The 23273-nt window shown below is 36.2% G+C and overlaps 1 protein-coding gene across 1 annotated transcript in view; it reads left to right on the top strand.

The window, feature by feature from the left end:
• The window catches only part of LOC106874946 (hippocampus abundant transcript 1 protein), a 74278-nt gene that overhangs the window by 4645 nt on the left and 46360 nt on the right, over nucleotides 1–23273 (top strand). The window contains exon 2 of the mRNA XM_014922870.2: nucleotides 16431–16502. Coding sequence (XP_014778356.1) covers nucleotides 16431–16502 — 72 coding nt within the window. The remainder of the gene's footprint in view (nucleotides 1–16430; nucleotides 16503–23273) is intronic.

Here is a 23273-nt window from a genome sequence, read left to right as displayed (position 1 = left end):
GAGCGAGATCGTTGCCAGTGCCCCTGCACTGGCTTGTGCGGGTGGCACATAAAAGACACCATTTCGAGCGTGGCCGTTTTCGTGCGGGTGACACGTAAAAGCACCCACTACACTCTCTGAGTGGTTGGCGTTAGGAAGGGCATCCAGCTGTAGAAACTCTGCCAAATCAGACTGGAGCCTGGTGTTGCCATCTGGTTTCACCAGTCCTCAGTCAAATCGTCCAACCCATGCTAGCATGGAAAGCGGACGTTAAACGATGATGATGATGATATATATATATATATATATATTTAATTTCGTGCATATATACATCTGTATATACATACACAGTGTGTCTGTGGTCCATATCATATAATTTGCTTTATCATTTCGGCATCTGGAGGACAGCACATCACAAGAAACTCTAAGTAATAACGCCATGATTACCTTCAAATGAATAAACTCTATTTCTTGTATTGAGTTCTTTTTCTCTTGCTTGTACTTCCAAACACGTACTTTATATATATATATATATATATATATATATAATATACACTTTTTATTAAAGCAGTAAAATTATCACAAAACTGTTACTCAGAGTTTCACATTCCTGTTTGTTGGACGGCTGTGATCGAGTACTATGTTTTCCATCTTGCACTTATGTGCTCGTCTGTGTGTATATATATATATATATATATATATATAGTGTTAGTGTGTTCGTGGGATCCTTTATCATTTTAAAGTGTTTATTATTTTATGTCCTTTGTGATTTCTTGCTGTGAATCATCTGGTATTTATAAGTGTACCAGTAAGATACCAAGGTCCATTCTGTTATAATTTCTTAATCTACTCTTCCACTCTCCTTAGAAATGAGGCATGTGTATCTAGGCAATATAGTTGTTTTACTCGATCTGCTCCTATGGCTATATAATGGGTTGCAAGATTGCATATACATAATGTCTACTGTTGCACACACAAAACTGTTTTTTCTTTTCTTTCTTTATGTCATTGCTAGTTGCCAAAGACTGCTTAGCAGAAAGTAGTTAGCACTTTGCCTTGATACACCAAATGGTTCATGTGAAAAAGGAGAACCAGTTGCTGTGTGTGTGTGTTCTCATGTGATAAACACATTCATGCACACACCTAGTTAAAGAGAGAGAGAGAGAGAGAAAGAGAGAGATTATGGACTGGTTTATTTAGTGTGGTCCCTCATATCCAAACTTAGTTCTTGTTTATGCTCTGAGAAATATTCTTTGAATACAAAATGGGATGGTCATAGTCGTAACTCTTTGGATCACATAACTACTTGGCTAGAGTTGAGCTGTGGTTAAACAGCAAATGAATACTGGAATTCTGATTGACAATTAATATACTAAGCTGCAGAACGAAGACTTGAAAAATCAATTATGAAAAGTAGGCAAACAAGTGTTGTGACTGGGTAACTGGAAAATAAGCAGTGCATCAACTTTATAATTTTCATGTGTATTTAGTTTGTTGTTGTTTAACCTCAAATCTTGGTCGAACCAAAATTTATCATGGACTACATTTATGGTGGATAGACAGAATCAGAATGTTATTGTGGTATTTAGTTTTGGCCCTTTACATTCTGAGATTAAATCCCTCAAAGGTCAGTTTTGTCCATACTCATCCAGAATGGATAAAATAAAGTACTTGTCAGGTAATGGGGCTGATTTAACCCTTTGGCATTTAAACTGGCCATGTCAGGCTGAAATATTCTACCTGTTTTATGTTCAAACCCTCCAGATCCAGCCCCTCACACCTACCTTACAATGTTGTTCTAAAAATAAACAATCATATCATTGAGATCTTAAAGCTATGGGACAATGCATAATTAATTCAAAACGATGTGAATTAATAAGCAGTATGATTGGCAGAATAATCTGAATGCTAAAGGGTTAACCAACTGATGCTGGTGTCTCTTGGACTTCTTTAAGCATATGGCTATGAACAACATCAGTAAATATGGTTTCAAAAGACAGATCTGGTATAAATGTAGTTTATGGACAACAGAAATCTGTATTTTCTGAAAGTAGGGTGATTTGAGGGACATTTGACTATTTCTAGAAGGTCTACTGACTACATAAACTTTCTCATTGTTGTAGTAGTCAGTTAATAAGTACAGCAGGTGTTTCCTCCTCCTCCTCCTCATCATCATCAAATGCCCATTTTCCACATATTTGATGACTAGCACCCATGCCAGTGGAGCACTAACAGCACCATTCGAGTGGGATCACTGCCAGAGCAGCGGTCTCGCTCCCGTGCTGGTGGCACGTAAAAAGCACCATTTGAGCATGATCGTTTCCAGCTTCACCTTACTGGCACTTGTGCCAGTGGAATGTGAACAAAACATTGGACTGGCTCCTGTGCAGGTGACACGTAAAATACACCATTTCAAGCGTGGCCGTCGCCAGTACCTGCCTGACTGGCCCTCGTGCCGGTGGCACGTAAAAAAGCACCCACTACACTCTCGGAGTGGTTGGCGTTAGGAAGGGCATCCAGCTGTAGAAGCTCTGCCAAATCAGATTGGGGCCTGGTGTAGCCATCTGGTTTACCAGTCCTCAGTCAAATCGTCCAGCCCATGCTAGCATGGAAAGCGGACGTTAAACGATGACGATGATGATGATTGTTTTAAGCTAATCATGCATTATAACCTGAATGCTAAAGGGTTAAAACAGGAAGTGCTTGCCTGACAAGGTGGATGACAAAACCAGCAGATTGTTTGGCAAATGTCATGTATTTCGTTATATCTCTGTATGTTTTGATTTTGAGTTCAGTTATTGCCCAGGTCAATTCTTTCTACCTTCTTTGAAGTCAATAAGTGCCAGACAGAGTACTTCGGTTAATATTATTAGCTAAAATCCCTCAAGGCAAATATCCTGGCATGTTTGCAGTCAAGTGACTAAAACCACACAAAAGTACTAGGTTTAACGTTATCAACTATATATTTCCTCCTTCATTAAAAAAAAAAAAAAAGAAAAAAAACTGAGGCTTTTTCTAGTTTCAGTTGTTGGGCTATGGCACTACCTTTATAGGTATTGTTAATAGCATTAACCCCAGTTCCCCTGTGCAGCCTTTGATTGATGTTTTATTTAATGTTTTAACATTCTGATTACTCTGTCAGAAGTAATGGCTTATTTATTCACGTTGTTTTAAATTAATTATGCATTATGCTGTAGCTTTGCAATTTTAATGATATGATTGCTTATTTTTAGTGACATTGTAGGGCAGGTGTGAATGACCAGATCTGGCCAGTTTTATTATATAAACCAGGTAGAATATTTGAGCTGGATATGGTCAGTTTAAATGCTAAAGGGTTAAGCTTGAAAAGATGAACAGCAAAATTGACTATGGTGGGATTTGAATTCAGAACATAAGTTTTTTGAGGTGTTTTATCACATCATCATCATTATTGTTTAACGTCCATTTTTTCATGCTGGCATGGGTCAGACGGTTTGACTGAGGACTGGTAAGCCAGTAGGCTGCACCAGGCTCCAACCTGATCTGGCAAGGTTTCTACAGCTGGATGCCCTTCCTAACACACTGGCATGGGAGCCATTTAGGCAACACTGACATCGACCACGTTTGGATGGTGCCTTTTATGTTCCATTGGCATGGGTGTCAGGCAGCACTGACATCGACCACATTTAGATGGTACTTTTTATGTGTCACTGGCATTGACCACATTCGGATGGTGCTTTTCATGTGCCACTGGCATGGGAGTCGTAATTTTCATTCTATGACCAAAAAAGGAAAAAAAAACCCCCAAAAAACCATTCCAAACAAATTGTATATTACTGCAATATGTAAGTTTGTGCTTTTATCACTGAAAGACATTTAGGTCAACTAGTATTCTTTTACTGTTATGTGTGTGGAGTCAGTTTTGAAGATATTAATTCATTGTTGTTATATGGCAGTATATTGAATTCAGCTTTATTATTACATCCTGCTGTCTGTTTTAACGCAGCATGGAACATGAACATTAAATATTGATGATGATGGTATATATTTCCACTGCATTACTTCTCTAGTTCTCTAAAATATGTTCCAATACATCTGTCAACTGGCTTGGCTTGTTGGTTATAACAACAACAATATTTCACAAATCACATCTTATCATCTTGAAACAAGAAGGTCACATTGGATACTGTAGTCTTAGATGTTCAAAGAAGACAGGATGGTCAAGGATGGGAGATCTTTGATCAATTTGTCCTGTCTATTCAGTCAGGTTTGATCTGGGTGCTAAACAACAATAATAATAACAACAGAAACATCTAAGCATACAGAGGTTCAAAGGAAATTAAATGAACTAATAATATCAACCAGCAGACACTTTGCAGTTCAATCATTATTGCGTGGATAGTTGTATGTCTGGATAAATCTTCATGGGTCTAGAGACCTGACATTTCTGCTTTGATGTTAAAAGCGTAGATTAAAACTAAACAAACTAAATGGCGAAAGTTGAAATTGAACCAAGAGCACTTGTCTAATTGAAACTGTATTGGCATTAACAGTAAAAAAACAAAACAAAACAAAAAAGCAATAGCTATTGGTGTTACTGATGATACATATTAATGATAATGAGTTTGTCTTTTAGGAAACAGCAATTGTGTAGCTTTATTCCTACAGTAGGCTTCTGTTAAATTTATGTTAGATATATTGTGTTTTATATAGATTACTTACATTCGTATGATTCATTCATCATCATTGTTAATTGTCTGTTTTCTATGCTGGCATGAGTTGGATTGTTTAACAGAGCTAGAGGACTGTGCTGAGCTCCAATATCTTTTGGCATGTCTCTATGCCTGGATGCACTTCCTAATGCTAAACTGCCTTGCAGTGTGTCCTGGGCTCTCTTTTCTCAAGGCATCAGCACTGGCAAGGTCACCAAGTAACTTGCAAGACTTGTGTAGTCTTGAGGTAGGTGGTTTATGCCAAGTGTTGATTGAGGAATAGGAACAGGTGCCCTACTGTAGAGGCAATATATGGCTGCCCCAGCTGGGTTGGGTGTATAAGTTTGTGAGAGTATGAAAGGAAAGTGACAGATGGTTAGAGATGGGGATAGAGGTGGACACATGGGCAGAGGCATGGTTTATGGTAAATATCAGTTGCTGGGGGAAATGAAGGAGGTGTCAGGGAGGAGAAAGAGGTGATAAGTGATTGTAGTGTGGGGGAAGGCTTATCAGGACCCATACTTTCTGAAATTGATGGGTCTTCTCAAGCGCAGCATATTGCCAATCATCTTGATAATTTGTCATTTTCTCGTTGAGGCTCAACAACTTGAGGTTGGTCTTTGCGACTTGGTGCCACATCTTCCTGGGTTTCCCTCTTCCACAAATTCATGCTGATTGGGTGCTGTAAATTGTGTGTGTGTGTGTGTTTGTATATATACATTTTGGAGTACAAACATAAGGAAACATACTCTATGTTAGTTTTATTTTTATTTTTAAGCTGATGATTCACTCTGTTGCTACATAGAGTTAGTTGTTGGTATTTGGTCATTAGGCAATAAATATCACAGAATGTATTTGTAAATAACAATTCAAGGGTGTAAATTAATGAATTTTTTTCAGAGTAATCGAACCCTGTGCCTTGTGTTAACCGACCAATACACCACAAGACCATCTCTACTACAAGGCTCCACTACAGGTGTTTTATTTATTGGAACTTCTTTATGTAGACTTAAATAGATTAAACACTAATGTCAAACATAGCAAAGTATCCTATCTTGATTGATCAATATATGAATGAGAAATGACTTCAAGGAAAATGAATAAATCAATAATTAATATTGTTACATTTTTGTCACACATACATGACACTGAAAGATGAAATGGAATAAGCAGAACAAGAGGAGACTTGTGGGATAGAAAGTCACTGAAGAGGTCACAGAGTGTGTGATGAAAGAACTTTGACAAAAAAACTATAATAATAATAAAGCTGAAGTGATGACCAAATATATCGTGTGTGTGTGTGTGTTTAATTGACAAAAGATGACCAATCAACACATGATTTCATGTCAAGAATCTTGCAAACCCCCTGCCAAGGCAACACCAATATCCTCTCAACAATTAGCTGGAGATGATTTTTAAAATGAGAATGTCTGAAATAAACTCAACTGGTCTCACAAACGAGAATACTAAAAATGAATGACCGCTCTCAAAAATTAAGTAAAAAAAAAAACAGGTAAAATAATCCAGAATCCTTGTCTGGTACTGGATTGATCCCCAAATCTAATTAGTTTGTGCCAGTCATCAGACCAAACAACCCTGAAAGTTTCATCCGAATCCATCCAGCAGTTCTTGAGATATCTTGTCCACAGGCAAACAAACTAACAAACCTGACTGAAAACAATACCTCCGCCTTAGTGAAGGTGGAGGTAATAATTAATTGTTCAAATTTTTATTTTGAGCCACAGGCAAAGCTGTGTTGTGAGAAGTTTGCTTCTCAACCACATGACTTTTGGGTTCAGTCCCACTGTGTGATACCTTAGGCAAGTGTCTTCTACGATAGCCTCAGGTCGATTTAAGCCTTGTGTGTGGATTTGGTTGACAGAAACTTGTGATACTTGTGTGTGTGTGTTTTACTGTCTCCTTACATTGACATCTGATAGTTGTAAACAAATGGTGTCCTTTGTTTCTAGTTTTCTGTGAAAATATATCTGGCCATGGGGAAATATTACCTTATTCGGAAACAGATGAGGGTTAGTGACAAGAAGGGCCTCTAGCCATTGAAAATCTACCTCAGCAAATTCCATTCAGTTTATGCAAGTGGATGTCAAAACGACGATAACGATGATGACATTACATCATTGTCAATATTCATTTGTTAAGAATTTATCAAACATAATTACAAACTCGTTAATGGCAATTGAACCTCACATGTTTTACTGATTTGGCTTGTGATTAAGAGTTTGTGTTATAGTTAATGGTAAACAATTAAAGATAAGATAAAATTAATTTAGGATTAATTTGAGGTTGAAGATGATGTCACTGCAGTGTAAATAGATAGCTTGATCACCTGTTTAGGAAGAGGTTCTTTAATATTGTTTATACGAGAAGGAAAAACATCTCAGCTATTAATAATACAGATATAACTTATAATAAAGCTGTCAGATATGACGTGTAATATGGCTGTCATGTTAAAAACTTAAAACTGTGTTCTGTTTCTTGTCAAATCCTATTACTCTAAGTTGCTTCAGTTTGCCTACTGACAAGGTTCCATGAATGGCTGTGTGGTTAAGAAGCTTGGTTCTTGACTGCAGACGTTGGGACACACAGAGGGCTGACAGGGGACGGAGACTCCTGGTAGTTTACTGTGCTTCAAAAGATATGTCAAGCTAAGTTAAAAGCAAGGTTGCCCTTGCATATAGGCTCATCTCCTGCAAACCTCTCCAGCTGAGCATCCCTAATCTTGTGGGCTCATAGGGGCTGTTACTTTGTAAAAAGCACTCATGCTGGTGCTGCACAAAAGCACCCAGTACTCTCTGTAAAGTGGTTGGCATTAGGAAGGGCATCCAGCCGGAGAAACCATGCCAAAACAGACAGACAGGGAACCTGAACAGCCCTTCAGCTGGTCAGTTCCAGTGAAACCGTCCAACCCATGCCAGTATGGAGAAAGTGAACTTTAAATGATGATATTAAAAGCTTTGCTCCAGCATGGTTTTATTGACCTAACAAAAGATTATAATTTATACCTAGTTAGGTGTCAATCAACCTCGTTATGTGTTACACATGTACATGAAGCTTTGACTATGTATGATAAATCAAATGATAAATTTACACCTTTCTCTTCTTGGTTGCTAACTCTATTTTAGCAATAAATATGATTTAAAATTTACACGACTACCTGCTGTGTCAACTCCTGCTAAGTTGTTGAAAGCTGGAACTGGCTATGAAGAAAATTAATGCAGTTGTAGCATTTAACAAAGACTTGAGTTTTCATTAAAAATGTTTCTTATCTTGTCTCCTATCAATATGTTGATATGAAGCTAAGTTCTTTTTAAAGGCAGCTTTGCTTGGCAACATGCTTGTTCGTTGTGGAGAGGAAATGGGTTTGTCCTGTCTTTACTTCGTTCTTTGTGACAAACATGATGTGAGATGAATCGCTGTAAAGAAAATTATATTAGAAGCCTGGTTAGATATGTTTTGAGAAATTATGATTTTACCATTTTGGTATTAATTTATGAATAGAAAAAAAGAAAGGAAACTTGTTATTTATTTTCAGATTTTAGCAAGTTTTTTTTTTATGACTTAAATTGCTTCAATTAATTTTCATTTGTCATGCTACAAGAGACATATGTTATATTTACTGGGAATGAAACTCAGCTAAGCAGGTCTGTTTAAAAGCTAGCATGTAATTATCGACTATACTACAGTGGCTTGACAGCTGTTAAGTTATTTCTTATAGCAGCAGTTATAACACACACACACACACACACACACACACACACACACCAGTGTGTGTGTGTGTGTTTGTAATTATATGTATATGTATAAATATGTTTGTATGTATTGCATTTGTGTCTCACCACTGCTTAACAACTGGTGTTGCTTTGTTTACAACCGCATAACTTAGCAGTTTGGCAAAAGAGACCAATAGAATAAGTACCAGATTTAAAGTAAATACTGGTGTTGGCTTGCTTGACTAAACTCTTTTTTTGTGGTGTCCCAGCATGGCCACAATCCAATGCCTTAAAAAACGTGTTTACAATATATGTATTAGAGTATATACATACATACATACACACACATGCAGATACATATATCAACAGGGTTAGTATGAATTTAGAAATAATACATTTCTAAATCTTTCAGAGAGATTTATGCAGTAGTGATACATTGAAGTAGTTGTATGCTGTCAACTTAATGTGACAGTCCCCTGAAGGGAATAATACTACTGTTGGTTAGACCTAAGAAGCTGCACCACTTCCTGTCAGCCTTGACACATTTCCTGTGTCCTTAAGGGGGAGACTAGCAGGTCATGCTACTCCAGACTGATGATAAGCAAAGACTCAGAAACATGTCTACTTCAGGGTTAGTATGGTTTGTATGGTTTCATGTGCTGGAGGAGTGGTTGGTTAATGCAGTGTTATGTGGAACTGTGTTGTCCAGGATATTAAAAGAGTTGAAATGGGAAGGCAAGTTTTGTGGATGTGAGCCCAGATTACAGTCACAACAGAATAGAGTCTTCCTTTTATAAGCAGTAGGACATTCTTTTCTATTCTAGGCATAAGGCCTGAAATTTTTGGGGAGGGGGTCCAGTTGATTATATTGACCCCCCCCCCCCCTGGTGCTTAATTTATTGACCCTGAAAGGATGAAAGGCAAAGCTGACTTTGGCGGAATTTGAACTCAGAACATAAAGACAGGCGAAATACCGCTAAGCATTTCGCCCGTTGTGCTAACGTTTCTGCCAACTCGCCACCTTAGGACATTGATAACAGAAGAGTAATCCCTTGTTGCTCACTCTTGGTCAAAACGTTTAATGTGCACACTCATCAAATTTGGGCTCTGCAACTCAAAATTTCATCAAATATGTCTGTAAATGTGTTATCGAGGGATCAGGTGTTACGGTGTTTGAGCTGATGCAGCAAAACAGGTGCTCAAGTTATCTTATTGCAACAGGTACAGTGTATATGCAGCAATGATAACAGAAACTATTAATTCCATTTTTTAAGAAAAAGTGAGGTAGATACAAGAACTACCAGCCAATAATATTGTTGGACAATCCTTAATTCTTCAACGAACTGGTAACTAATATCCTTGATTAAGGATACTTTTTATTTCCTTCTTTCTGATGATGGTATAGTTAGCTTAAGTAGAAATCTTTGTTCAATAACATTTACTCTATTTTCTCAGCTATTCTAGAAACAGCTGTAAGGGACTTTACATATTTGCTACAACTTCCCTGCACTGTTTAAATTATAAATTAAATACTTTAAGGTGATACCACATTTTGCTTACTCATTCTCTGTTTCCAACACACCCACACATGCACGTATGTTAAATATACATTGCTGTTAAGGATAATTTTAACCAATTATATACATATATATATATGCAACCTTTTTCTTTCTGGATTTACTGCATTGTAATAACATAGTAGGGTTTAACAACATGTTATTGAGATCTTAATTACCGTGTGTGTTTTTTGTTTATTTATACATAATTTCTCATATGTATGTGTATGTAAATTTAAGATCTATTTTAAGATTACAGGCTTATTAGACTGGATATCCTGGTTTTCTGTGACATTTAAGACAACTCAGCTCCTGAGCATGTCACCAACCTGGTGCAGGGTCTCCACAATTGTTGCTGGTACTTATTGTCAGCTGTGTGGAATGAAGGAATGCGAAACTTATTATTACATATAGTATAAATGCATAAAAGATATGTAACATACCATATTTATTCATGGTATATGTAATACTATTTCATACTGGATTGGGGATGTGACTTTATAAGCAGGGCAAAGCTATAACTATGAAGAGAAAGTATGTTGTATCAATGTTTAATTCTAAATTAGCAAGTATGACTTATACAAGAATGAATACAGTATATATAACTAAAATTAATCATTATTTAGAAGCAAATTATTTTTCTCATTAACATTTTTGGCTTTGTCAATTAAATCATTATATATATTTTACTTCATTTTGTAAACAGACTTTTTCTTTGAAGAAGTTCTTTTTAAACCTGGTTTCTTTTGCTATATCATTTATGTCTTTTGGAAGAAGTGCCATTGATTTTTAAGTTAAAGAAATGCAGATTCTATTCTAACAAACACGCTCAATTCTATAGATGTTCATGTTACACTAGTTTTTTTTTTTTACACTACTTTAAAAAATTTTTTATATCATATTTCCTTCACCATCATGGGTTTCACAGCATGGTTGCATGTACAAATACAGGCTGTACGGGTAATCTGGCATAATTAGAGGAAGGTTTAGAGGTTTTGAAAGCATGTTCAACCTCCTTATGGTATTTAACTTTTTAAAAAAAGTTTTTATTTTTTTTTATAAATCAAACTTTATAAAAATTTGCAGGTGTGGCTTTGTGTTAAGAAACTTGCTTCCCAATCACATGGTTCCGAGTTCAGTCCCACTGCATGGTACCTTTGACAAGTGTCTTCCATAGCCTCAGGTTATATATCATCCAGGGCTGTGGAGTCGAAGTCGGAAACTATTAACCCTTTAGTGTTTAAACTGGCCATATCCGGCCTAAATGATCTCCCTGTTTTATGTTAAAACTGCCCAGATTTGGTATCTCACACCAGCCTATAATGTCATTCTAAAAATAGGTGATAACATCATTGAAACCTTGAAGCTGCGAAATAATGCATGATTAGCTTAAAACAATCATCATCATCATCACCGTTTAACGTCCCCTTTCCATGCTAGCATGGGTTGGACTATTTGACTGAGGACTGGCGAACCAGATGGCTGCATCTGGCAGAGTTTCTGCAGCTGGATATCCTTCCTAACGCCAACCACTCCGAGAGTGTAGTGGGTGCTTTTACGTGCCACCGGCACAAAGGCCAGTCAGGTGGTACTGGCAACGGCCATGCTCAAATAGTGTTTTTTACGTGCCACCTGCACATTTTACGTGCCACATGGATGAATAAGTATTAAATTTGATAGAATAATCTGAATGCTAAAGGATTAAGGGGTAGCTGGAGTCAAAGTCAGTAAAACTGTTGACTCTGACTCCAACTCACAATATCTTTATTCTTTAATATAACCCAGTTATAACATAATAGACCTACTCAAAGTACAAGCGTGTGCATATGCTTTATGAGATATGTAGACCACAATCACGTAATTACATAAAGAGGAGTCACTTGAAGTCAGAGTCGGAGGTGCCAACAGGAGAGGAGATGGAGTCAAAGTTTTTTGTTTCAACTCCACAGCCCTGATATCATCATCATTATCATCGTCATCGTTTAATGGCTGTTGTCCATGCGGGCACGGGTTAGATGGTTTGACCAGGGCTGGCAAGCTGAGGGGCTGCACCAGACTCCAGTTTGATTTGGCATGGTTTCTATGGCTGGGTGCCCTTCCTAATGCCAACCACTCCAAGAGTGTAATGGGTGCTTTATATATACATTCATTCATTAAAATGGGTTTCTTACAGTTTTTTTATTTCTTTATTGCCCACAAGGGGCTAAACATAGAGGGGACAAACAAGGACAGACAAAGGGATTAAGTCGATTACATTGACCCCAGTGCGTAACTGATACTTAAATTATCGACCCTGGAAGGATGAAAGGCAAAGTCGACCTCGACGGAATTTGAACTCAGAATGTAACGGTAGATGAAATACCGCTAAGCATTTCGCATGGCGTCCTAACATTTCTGCCAGCTTGCCTTCCTTTCTTACAGTTTCTGTCTACCTAATCCATTCACAAGGCTTTGCCCAAGGGGCCGCATTGAGGGACTGAACCAAAGACCACATGGTTGGGTAAGCTAGCTTAACTACAAAGCCACACCTATATATATATATGTGTGTGTGTGTGTGTGTGTATTTGTATCGGAAGAGAGCTTTATTCATATTAACAGTTGTTTGTTTATCTATACTATTTTCACAAAGAGAAAATAAATATGAAGGAGAAAGATAAAATATTAAAATTGATTTAAGAGAAAAAAAATAACAGAAAAATATGAAGAAAACAGTTATTTATTAATGTTACACTTTTATCTAGTTCTGGTTTCTTCTACTTGTATTGATCTGTTTTGGCGTAGGCTGAAAGGTTTTCAGTAGTCAATCAATGTTAATGTATAGTCTTGTTGTTTGTTCCATGTCGATTGGTTTGTAAAGTCAGAGTAGTGATTCTTTGAACATTATGACATAATATTTCATTTTTGCATTTGTTTTGCATGATTCTTGATGTGAAACCATGTGTTGAAACAGATGTTGTTGTGTCTTGGGAGGGTCATTTTGCCAATAAGAAAACACATGCAGTGGTTCTACTTCACTTTATTATTATTACTATTATTGAACTAATAATGATAATTGGTATAAACGATGGGCCACAGCAAATATTCTGCTCAATGCCACGGATTTGCCTGTCAGTTGCTTGACCTTCACCAATTGAGCACATCCCTTAGTGGTTGATGATATATGCACCTCTGATCATACTCAGGAGTAGTCGAGGGAATATCATAGCCATGTGTTGAGAGGAATTCTTTGGGGTTTGAATAATTCACATCTGGAAACATAGGTGTTTCATTCATCATTCTTAAACTTTATTCAGGGACCTATTGAGCGGGATGGGTTACTCGACCTGAAGAAAATTCTGGACCCCATTTGCAAGAGCATGTGCTGTTTATCTTGATATGAGATCACCATGTCATGTACATATGGTTGTGATGAATGTGCCTGGTGTACCCTTATCAGACAGGTAGTCATGGTGGGTATATTGAATTTCATATATTCATGCCCCACTGTCACTTTGATGGCATGAATTGCTCTCTCACTCAATAATAATAATAATAATAATAACAATTTCTTTTATTGGTTGCAAGGGCCCAAGACATGGAGGACAAGATGTAACACACAAAACAGGTGGAGTTTACATCAATCAAAGGGTGACACTGCAATATTAAAGGATATGACAAAAGATATATAAATAGAAGTTAGAGAAATAAATAATTAAGAAATATATAAAAAGAATTCCCCAATAGTGGAGCAATCCACTTTGAGTAATTTGGAGTAAACCCCATGTAAATGTCTTGGATTACTCTACCATCCCCAAGGTATGAGAAGTGCCCTCTTCCAGTTTCTTTCTTCCTTCTTAGAAAAGTATACCCTGAATAGATCCATTCAGTCTCATCAGTGTTGACCACCTTTTGATAAACATTCTAGAATGCAGCACCTCCCACTCTTCCCTCCCTTTCTTCTTCAAATGATATTTGAAGAAATTGATGTGTTTGGTCAGATAGGAAAGTGCCTGTCTTCAATAATAACAAGAGCACTCAGAGAGCGCAAACCTCTGCCAAGGCAACGCCAATGTCCTCTCAATGATTAGCCTGAAATGATTTTTAAAATGAGAATACTAAAAATGAACCCAATCGCTCTCAAAAATTAAGTAAAAAAAGCAGGAAAAATGATCCGGAACCCTTGTCCGGTACCAGATCAATCCCAAAATCTAATCAGTTCGTGCCATTCCCTGAAAGATTCATCCGAATCCATCTGGCAGTTCTTGAGATATCTTGTCCACAGTCAAACAAACAAACAAACAAACACAACTGAAAGCAATACCTCCTCTTTCGCTAAGGCGGAGGTAATAATAATAAATAAGGTGGTAACTTAGCAGATACGTTTGTGTGTTGGGTGAAGTGCTTAGTGGCATTTCCTCCAGTTCTTTACATACTGAGTTCAAATTCTGTCAAGGCCAACTTTGCATTTCCTCTTTTCACAGCTGGTAAAATAATGGCCAATCAAGTATTGGGGTCAATGTAATTGATTTGCTTCTTCCTCCCCTCAAACTTGCTGGACTTGAGCCAACATTAGAAAGAATTATTACGAGTCAACTAGTTAACCAATTAACCAGTTAACTAATTGATTGCTTGATTAATAATTTGGTCAATAAATCAATCAATCAACTGATTTGTCAGTCCTTTCATTGTAATTCATGACTTCAATCACATGCTCTCATTAATCCAGGTCTGTGAAATACTGTAGTAAATTTATTTTTCACCGGCATATCACCTGATAATTCAAAGTCATATTGATGTATATTCAGATTTTTATTATTGTTTACATTGGATGATGACCATTATTCACTATAATTAGACATTTTCTTCTTTGTTGTGTTGCTTCTGTGACAGGAGCTAAGTTTATTATCATATTGTTGTTAGACTTCACTTCATAACCTACTTCATGGTGGAAATGAGGCGGTCACTGAAGAGAGGGTGAAGCATATCCATTGATGCTCTGGCTGTGTGGACTGTCGCCCCACCCTGCTGAAACCACACACTTTGAAGAGACATATGTTTTTGAAGTTGTTTATCATCTCGATGTAACGCTTGGAGGTCACAATAACAACATTTCCATTATTATCTTCAAAAAAGTAAGGACCAATGATGGCAGCTTTTCCAACAACACACCAGACAGTCACTTTTGGGTTGTGCAGTGGTCTTTCGTGTAGTTCTCTCGGATTTTCAAGAGCCCAATAATGACACTTCTGTTGATTCACCATGCCATTGAGATGAAAATGAGCTTCAGCACTCATTAACAAAATGAGGTTGTCATTTGCCTCAAAAATTGCTTCCATCTGACGTGTGAAGTTCGGCCGCTGTGCATAGTCCCATGGTTTCAACTGCTGCCCAATGACCAATTTATACAGGTGGAAATGCAGGTTTTCATGCAAAATATGCCTTATTGATTGATTACCAATGCCAAGTTCATTGGAATGCCTCCAAGCAGAACGATTCGGACTCCATATCTAAGCTTGTCTGATGCGTTCCACATTTTCTGGGGTCCATACCGTTCGTGGCACCCCCACCAGTCTCCTGTTCATTAGTGTACTTCATTTATGAAGTGCATTCACCCAACGTAAGATTGTGTAACTGGTGGGAACAGCCTCATTTTGGTGAATGTTGAAGTGGTGCCAAAACTCACTCTGAACTACTGTGACAGACTCATTATTGTTTATATAACTGTTGTAGGCAAACACACGATGCTCTATTATCTACTGCGCCATGGCTTCACCTGAAAATAAAAAAAATTGCTAAGACACCATGGACCGAATGGTACCTGTCGGACATATGTCCCTCACCCTGGGGCTGAGTAATAGCCATTTCAAAAATGTCCGCCCTCTCTGCCCCACCCGGTATATGATGGGTTTCAGTTTCCATCTACCAGATCCACTCATGAGGCTTTGGTCAGCCTGGGGCCAAAGACTGAGGTGCCACACAGTGAAACCGAAACCATGCAGTCGGGAAGCAAAATCCTTACCATACACACACACACACACTCTCATTCACAGAACATTCTCAATATGTTCTAGAAGTATTTAACCCCTCAAATGTAGGTACATGTCTGTTGGAACTATTGCCAACAAATAATTTGCCAGACTATTCCATCGAAACACATTATGTAACTCAATATGTTTATAAATGTCATTTATAAATGTAATTTAAAATCTAGACTTATATGGCTATGAAACTAGGCAGGAAAATTGATTGTTGTGTATTGTTCTCAGATGGAAAATACAACTAGCTTGTCTGCTATTCATTGGATCACTGAACTAAAATATGTAAATAGAATGTGGTGAAGCTTGTGGTGTAGTAGTTGATTATGAATATTGCAGGCGACTGAGTTACCATTCACAAACATAAGCTTTTGAAAAGTTTTTTACATTGTCTTTTAATTAATTTATTTGTTCATTTTTGTTTTGTTTGTTTGTTTTTATTATATTTTCTTAATGCAGCTACTGAAAAAAAATGAACCGACAGGCTCAAAGAATTTTGAAATGAAATCTATTGAATATGACGATGCAAAGGTTAATCTTTTTTTGCCAGAATTCTGTGGAATAGAACTTGTTTCTTTGCTGATTTTACTGACTTTTAATTAATTATATTTTTGCTCACTAAACGCCACTCACATTCTCCATTATGCTTTTTGTGGCTACTTTTAAAAACTTTTTAACTGTTTTTTAACTGTATTTCATGTGAGGGATAATGCATATAGGTAGATCATTGGCATAATATTTTGTGATTTAACATGGTTCATGTGGAATATACCTATGGGTTCATGTGGAGTATACCTATCTTGGTTTTTTTTTAAAGATATTCGTTTTGGTACTTTCCTACTATTGTCAGCCATTTTTTTTGTTTTGTACTAACTGATTAGTTAAATAAACTATTTGACTCACGAGACAGGTGTAATAGTTGATTGGCAGCCTTTCAGAATAATAGCTGTCACTCCCTCACTGAGAAGTAGGGTGAGAAATCGTGTGATCGTTTACTAGTTTATTTACTAATAGTTTAGTATATTAAAAGACTCGGCTGTTGATAATTGGAAAGTTATTTTTTTTACCTACAAGAATAAATGAGGAAGGTAAAGAACTGTTGGTTACGAGTTCATACCTTGACATGGGTTTTGTAACTTTGGGCAAGATATTTTACTTGTGCGATCACTCTTAAGTTCACATCATAAATCATTGTTAATCTTCATATGAATTTGTCTGGGATTACTTTTATTTTCTGAGCTATGAAAAAAAAAAAAAGAAATGTAAATTTTTCTTTTTTTTTTTTTACACATCCATGTTTTTTTCTTTTTTTGCTCATACCACATTAACATAAAGGATCAAAGAAATGTTTTTCCTCCTTTAAACTTTCAAATTTACCACTCACATTCAAATCTGGAGCTCAGTTACTAGTTTTTAGAAGCTCATTGGTGCATATGAGACATTAAATGTTGCTTAGGTCATAAGAGATAGAAATTGGACAAGTGAACTGTCAAATGCCTTTCTTTGCTCCAGTGACTTACATTTTACATTAGAAGTCACATGTCTACTTGAAACCTGGAATCCTAACAAGAATGGGGTTAGTGTAACATTGGCAGGTGGTGTAAAGCACCATACCATTGAGCTTTGACTCTGCATTAACATCACTGGTAATTTCTTACCTGATATCTCTTTTATGAATATTCCTCCATAATATGCTATTTTCTTGTCCACTGGGCAAAACAACACTCAAAAGACTTGTTCTCTGATACTGGAACTGAATTATCATCGTTTAATGTCTACTTTTCCATGCTTGCATGGGTCAGACAGAATTTGTTGAGGCAGATTTTCTACAACTGGATGCCTTTCCAGTTGCCAACCCTCACCTGTTTCCAAGCAAAGTAATATTTCCCCATGGCCAAATATGCTTTTCACAGAAAACTGGAAACAAACAACCTTGTTTGTATGATAATGATCCTTGCTTACAACCATTGATGCCCAGAAAAGGGTACATACAAACATACACACACATGACCATACATAAACATCATTCACCCATGGCAATGGATGAATATATTAAGGTTAACTTTTATTTACTCGCATGCATTTCTAGACTTTGTTACTAATTCAATTCTCAACCAAATTGAATAGTCTTTTTTTAGCAATGATAGTCCAGTCCTAAGTTACATTTTGAGAAAAAAAAAAAAAAAAAAATTTGGTTCATTAACAAAAAAGTTAGGTCAAAAATGGGAAAAAAAATAAGGTGAAAAATTGACTTTGAATCAAAGTATCTCAGTTATATTAAAAGAAAAGTGTTGATTAATTGGGTTTAAAGGAATGTGCTCATTTAGCAGAATCTGCTGATAGAAACCTCATTAAAAAGTATTAATTAGCAACAAAAAATGTAGTGTGGCTTTAAAAATGGTAAGTCCCAAAATTGACTTTAACTCAAAATAGCTCATCTTTTGTCAAATACAACTAACTATACAATAGTCGTGTTCAAATGGAAGTGCTCTTTGAGATGAATCTTATGGTGAAAACCTAGTCAAAAAATATTAGCTACAAAGAATGTTGTGTGGCTTTTCAGAAGTATAGGGTTCAATATTTGTAGCAGCTTACTAGCCAACTTTTTCCCCATTTTCTTAGCCAGTCTTCTTAGCTGTTTTCACAGCTATTCTGGATTTGAGATTAACTTCTGATGAAAGAGCTCTGAGAGGAATCTTATGGCTAAAACCTTGTCAAAAAATATTTGCTACAATAAAAAAGTTGTGTTGTTTGAAGTGACAGAAAAAGGTGATCATTTTAAGAAATCAAAATATTTTTGTATTCTTAAGAGAAAAATATATTTGGAACTCAAATGAAAGAGTTCACTGAGATGAATATTTTGGAGGAAACCCCATCTAAAAATATTAAGTACAAAAAATGATATTTTATGATTTCATATTAATTTTTATTACCCTGCTTACGTATTAAAATATGTACATATTAAAAACATATTAAAATATAAAATTTCACTCATTAAAAATATAATTATTAATTATTTAATTAGAATATAACATTATTTTATAATAAAAATTGCTTAAAAATATATTCATTTTTTGTCGAAGTTTGAACAAAATGTGTATTTTAAAAATATTTACAATGGTATAATTTTTTTCAATTATAAAGATAAATATTGTTAATTATAATAGAAGTGTTGCTTAGAAAAAGTGAACTAGAATGAAAATTGCGGGCATAGAATCCTAGAATATTCTTAAGTATTGAACAAGCACTAATTAACCCTTAATACTATTGTTTCCAGAGGTGAGTTATTCAAACCCCAAAGAATTCCTCTCAATTCTGCCAGCTTGCTACCTTCTTAATAATAATAATAACAATAATAATCCTTTCTACTAAAGGTACAAGGTCTGAAATTTGGGACTAGTCAATTACATTGATCCCAGTGTTTCACTGGTACTTAATTTATTGACCCTGAAATGATGAAAGGCAAAGTTGACCTTGGCAGAATTTGAACTCACAATGTAAAGATAGACAAAATACCACCAAGCATTTTGGCCACAGTGCTAACAATTCTGTCAGTTTGCCACCTTAATAATAATAATAATAACTTTTAGGAAGGACAACCAAGAGTGCCTAATAATCGACGTAGCAGTGCCAGGAGATCAACATATCATGAAAGAAAGAGAAAAAGTTGATAAATATGGAGACTTGAGAATTGAGATTGCTTAGATGTGGCAGCTACGAGAGTCAAACATAAAGGTTATCCCTATTGTCATTGCAGCATTGGGTTCAATACCGTCCAATCTAAAAACATCTGAAAACCTTAGAGATACCCTACAATTTAGGTGTATTGCAAAAGTTGGCATTACTTGGAACTGCACATATATTGCGTTGAGGTCCTTGTTATGACTTGACAAACAGTTCAAACCCCTGGTAGACACAATATCTTCAATCAACAACCACACAATATTGTATACTGTGTGACATCTATAATAATAATAATAATAATGATAATAAAATTATTATTATTATTATTATTATCATTAAGGTGGTGAGCTGGCAGAATTGTTAGCACACTGGACGAAATGTTTAGTAGCATTTCGTCCTTTTGGAGTTGATGAAATAAGTACCAGTTGAGTACTGGGGTGGATGAAATCAACTAGTCCCCTCCTCCAAAATTTCAAGTCTTTTGCCTTATTAATATTATTATTAATAAGTTGTTTATTATTAAGGTGGTCATCCAGCTGAATACTGCATCAATAAAGTCTGTCTGATCCATGCAAGCATAGAAAAGTGGATGTTAAAAATGATGATGATGATGAAGTCAGTGTCATCAAGTGTCAACTTTTTACCAAATTTGCAGTCATATGCTATTATGAGAAAACATTATTGTCAATGTTAAGGAAGTTACTGAGCTTATAATTGACCTGATTAAAATGTATGAGACAGAAAAACAATTTGAAAAATGTTGGAGACTTAAAAAAGTTTTTATTTTTTATCACAAAATAATTTGAAAAATGTCTGGGACTTAATGATTTTTCTCTTTTTGCCACAACTATTTCTCATTTCACTAAAGTTTTTTTTTTTCGTATTTATTCAAACAATTATTTTTTCTTCCTTTTTAAATCACCATAATGCAGAATGTAATAATTGAGAATTTAATCCTAAATCAATAAAAAGCTACAGATTTTTCCATATCAAAGTAGTAACCACGTTTGATAGCCTAAGTCTTTTTGGTGAGCTACACTTTTCATCTAATACTTTAGTGTTAGTATTTGTAAGTAACAGCTGGTGGGTGAGCTAATGATTTGCTTAAGCTCAGGTTTGTAATAAATCCATTTCTAATGGCAGCCAGCTCAAATTTTAAATATTTAATGTTCATGAATGTCTACAGGTATACAAAGCTTTATTCCGGAAATCTCTTGTTGGGGGCTTTCACTTAGTTATTTGTGCTAGAGTCAATCCATCATCACTGTTTTAACGTCCACTTTACATGCTTGCAAGGGTCAGATGGAATTTATTGAGGCAGATTTTTGTTTTTTGACTGGATGCCCTTCTGTCATCAACCATCATATGTTTCCAAGCAAGGTAAATATTTCCCCCATGGCCAGGCATATTTTTTCACAGAAGACTTGTCTCCATTTTAAATGATATATAATACACAAGTGAGGTATGTGTGTGATGAAATTATTAGCAATAAAGTTAGACGGACTGCAGCAACTGGCAAGAAAGATGTGTGAATGTTGTCTTTTTGTATGTTACTAGGAATTTGAAAATCAGCTTTCGAATATATAATTCAAGAAAGTGAATTAAATATGTTACATTCATTGTGAGATGTTGGCTGAGACTCTGCAAAGATTGAGCAACCTCCAAAAGGTTTTGAGTTGAAAGAGATATATATCAAAGTATTAGCTTCTGTGACTTGTTCAGACATAAAGCTAAATGGAAACATGTAAAATGAAACATTAATCTCAAGATAGTAATGATGATAAAAGATTGTCATTGATTAGCAAACCGAAATAACTATATTTGACAAGTTGATTAGGCTAACTATGACAAAAAAAAAAAAAAAAAAAAAAAAAAAAAAGATAAAAAAAAATCCAGTGGTTGACATTAATGATGCAGTCTATTTATGAGTAAGCCTCTATCAGGCCTCTCAGTCTGTTAGAAATGGCAGTTGTACAATCCTACCTATAGTATAATAATAATGATGATGATGATTTTAAATTTTGGCAGAAGGCCATCAGTTTTGGAGAAGGGGTGTAAGTCACCAATCTCATTGCTCAACTGGTACTTATTTCATTGACCCTGGAAAGATGAAAAGTAAAGTTGGCCAAAGTGGAATTTGAACTCAGAAAGTAGCAACAGGTGAAATACTGCCTGGCATGCTAACGATTCTGCCAGCTTGTAGAATGATAATAATAATTCTTTTGACACAAGGCCTGCAGTTTTGAGGGGAATGGGCAAACCAATTACATTAACCCCTGTACTTGACTGACATTTGCCAGTACCACCAGACTGGCCCTTGTGCCGGTGGCACGTAAAAGCACTGACTACACTCTCGGAGTGGTTGGCATTAGGAAGGACATCAAGCTGTAGAAACTCTGCCAGATCAGATTGGAGCCTGGTGTAGCCTTCTGGCTTGTCAGTCCTCAGTCAAATCGTCCAACCCATGCTAGCATGGAAAGCAGACGTTAAACGATGATGATGATGATTATATTTTCCATTCCGTTTAATTTGTTTTAATTCTAAATTTTGGTATGGTAGAATGAATTTTGGTTGCTATTTCAAGCAACACTGTACCATGTAGAGGTTCCCTTGGCTTGCAGCAGTTATTTTTTGGTCTTTGTTATATGATTTTATTGCTGTTAGAATAGTTACGTATTGCAGTTGTGCCAAGAACTTTAGACATAAATGGTTTAATGATGATAAATATGGTAATCATTTTCTTCTGAAATGAAGTCTGACTTAGTTTCAGTCTTCTGCAAAATCACTTCAAAGAAGCCAACTTCAAGATCCTTTTGATTTCTATACATCGTGTAGGTATGGCTGCATGGTTGAGAACCTTACTTCCCGAACCCATGGTTTTAGGTTCAGTCTCACTGTGCAGCACTTGGCTAGTGTATTCTACTATAAACTTAGGTTGACCAAAATCTTGTGAGCGGACTTGGTAGATGGAAACTGAAAGAAGCCCATCTTACATATATATCATCATTTAGCATCCACTTTTCCATGTTTGCATGGGTCAAACGAATTTGTTGAGACAAATTTTCTATGGCAGGTTCTCCTGCCACCAACCCTCACCTGTTTCCAAGCAAGGTAATATTTTATCATAGCTAGATATGTTTTTTTGCAGAAAACTAGAAATGAACAACCTTGCTTGTATGAGAATGATGCTCGTTTACAACTATAACACGATGTCTAGACAAGGGTCCACACACCTATATATACATACGTAAATATGCTGATGACCTTGCACTAATTGCGCAGTCACTATCAGAACTAGAGGAGAAGTTTAAGGTGTGGAAGCAAGGACTAGAATCGAAGGGCCTTAGAGTCAACCTAGCAAAAACCAAAATCCTAATAAGTAGGAAGGTAGATAAAACACAAACCCCTTCAGGTAGATGGCCCTGCTCAGTATGCAGTAAAGGAGTAGGTAGTAACTCTATAAGATGTACCCGGTGCAAGCTATGGACACATAAGAGGTGCAGCAATATCAAAGGCAGATTAACTACAAAGTTAGTCTTTGTATGTGGCAGATGTTCAGGTGCAATAAACACTGTAAACAAACAGGAAACAACTTCTATCTCATTCCAGGGAGAAAAA

This window comes from Octopus bimaculoides, chromosome 8, assembly GCF_001194135.2.
Source record: "Octopus bimaculoides isolate UCB-OBI-ISO-001 chromosome 8, ASM119413v2, whole genome shotgun sequence".
NCBI classification, from domain to species: Eukaryota; Metazoa; Mollusca; class Cephalopoda; order Octopoda; family Octopodidae; genus Octopus; species Octopus bimaculoides.
The sequence above is the reverse complement of the archived record's forward strand: the minus strand, read 5'-3'. Positions and strand labels throughout refer to the sequence as shown.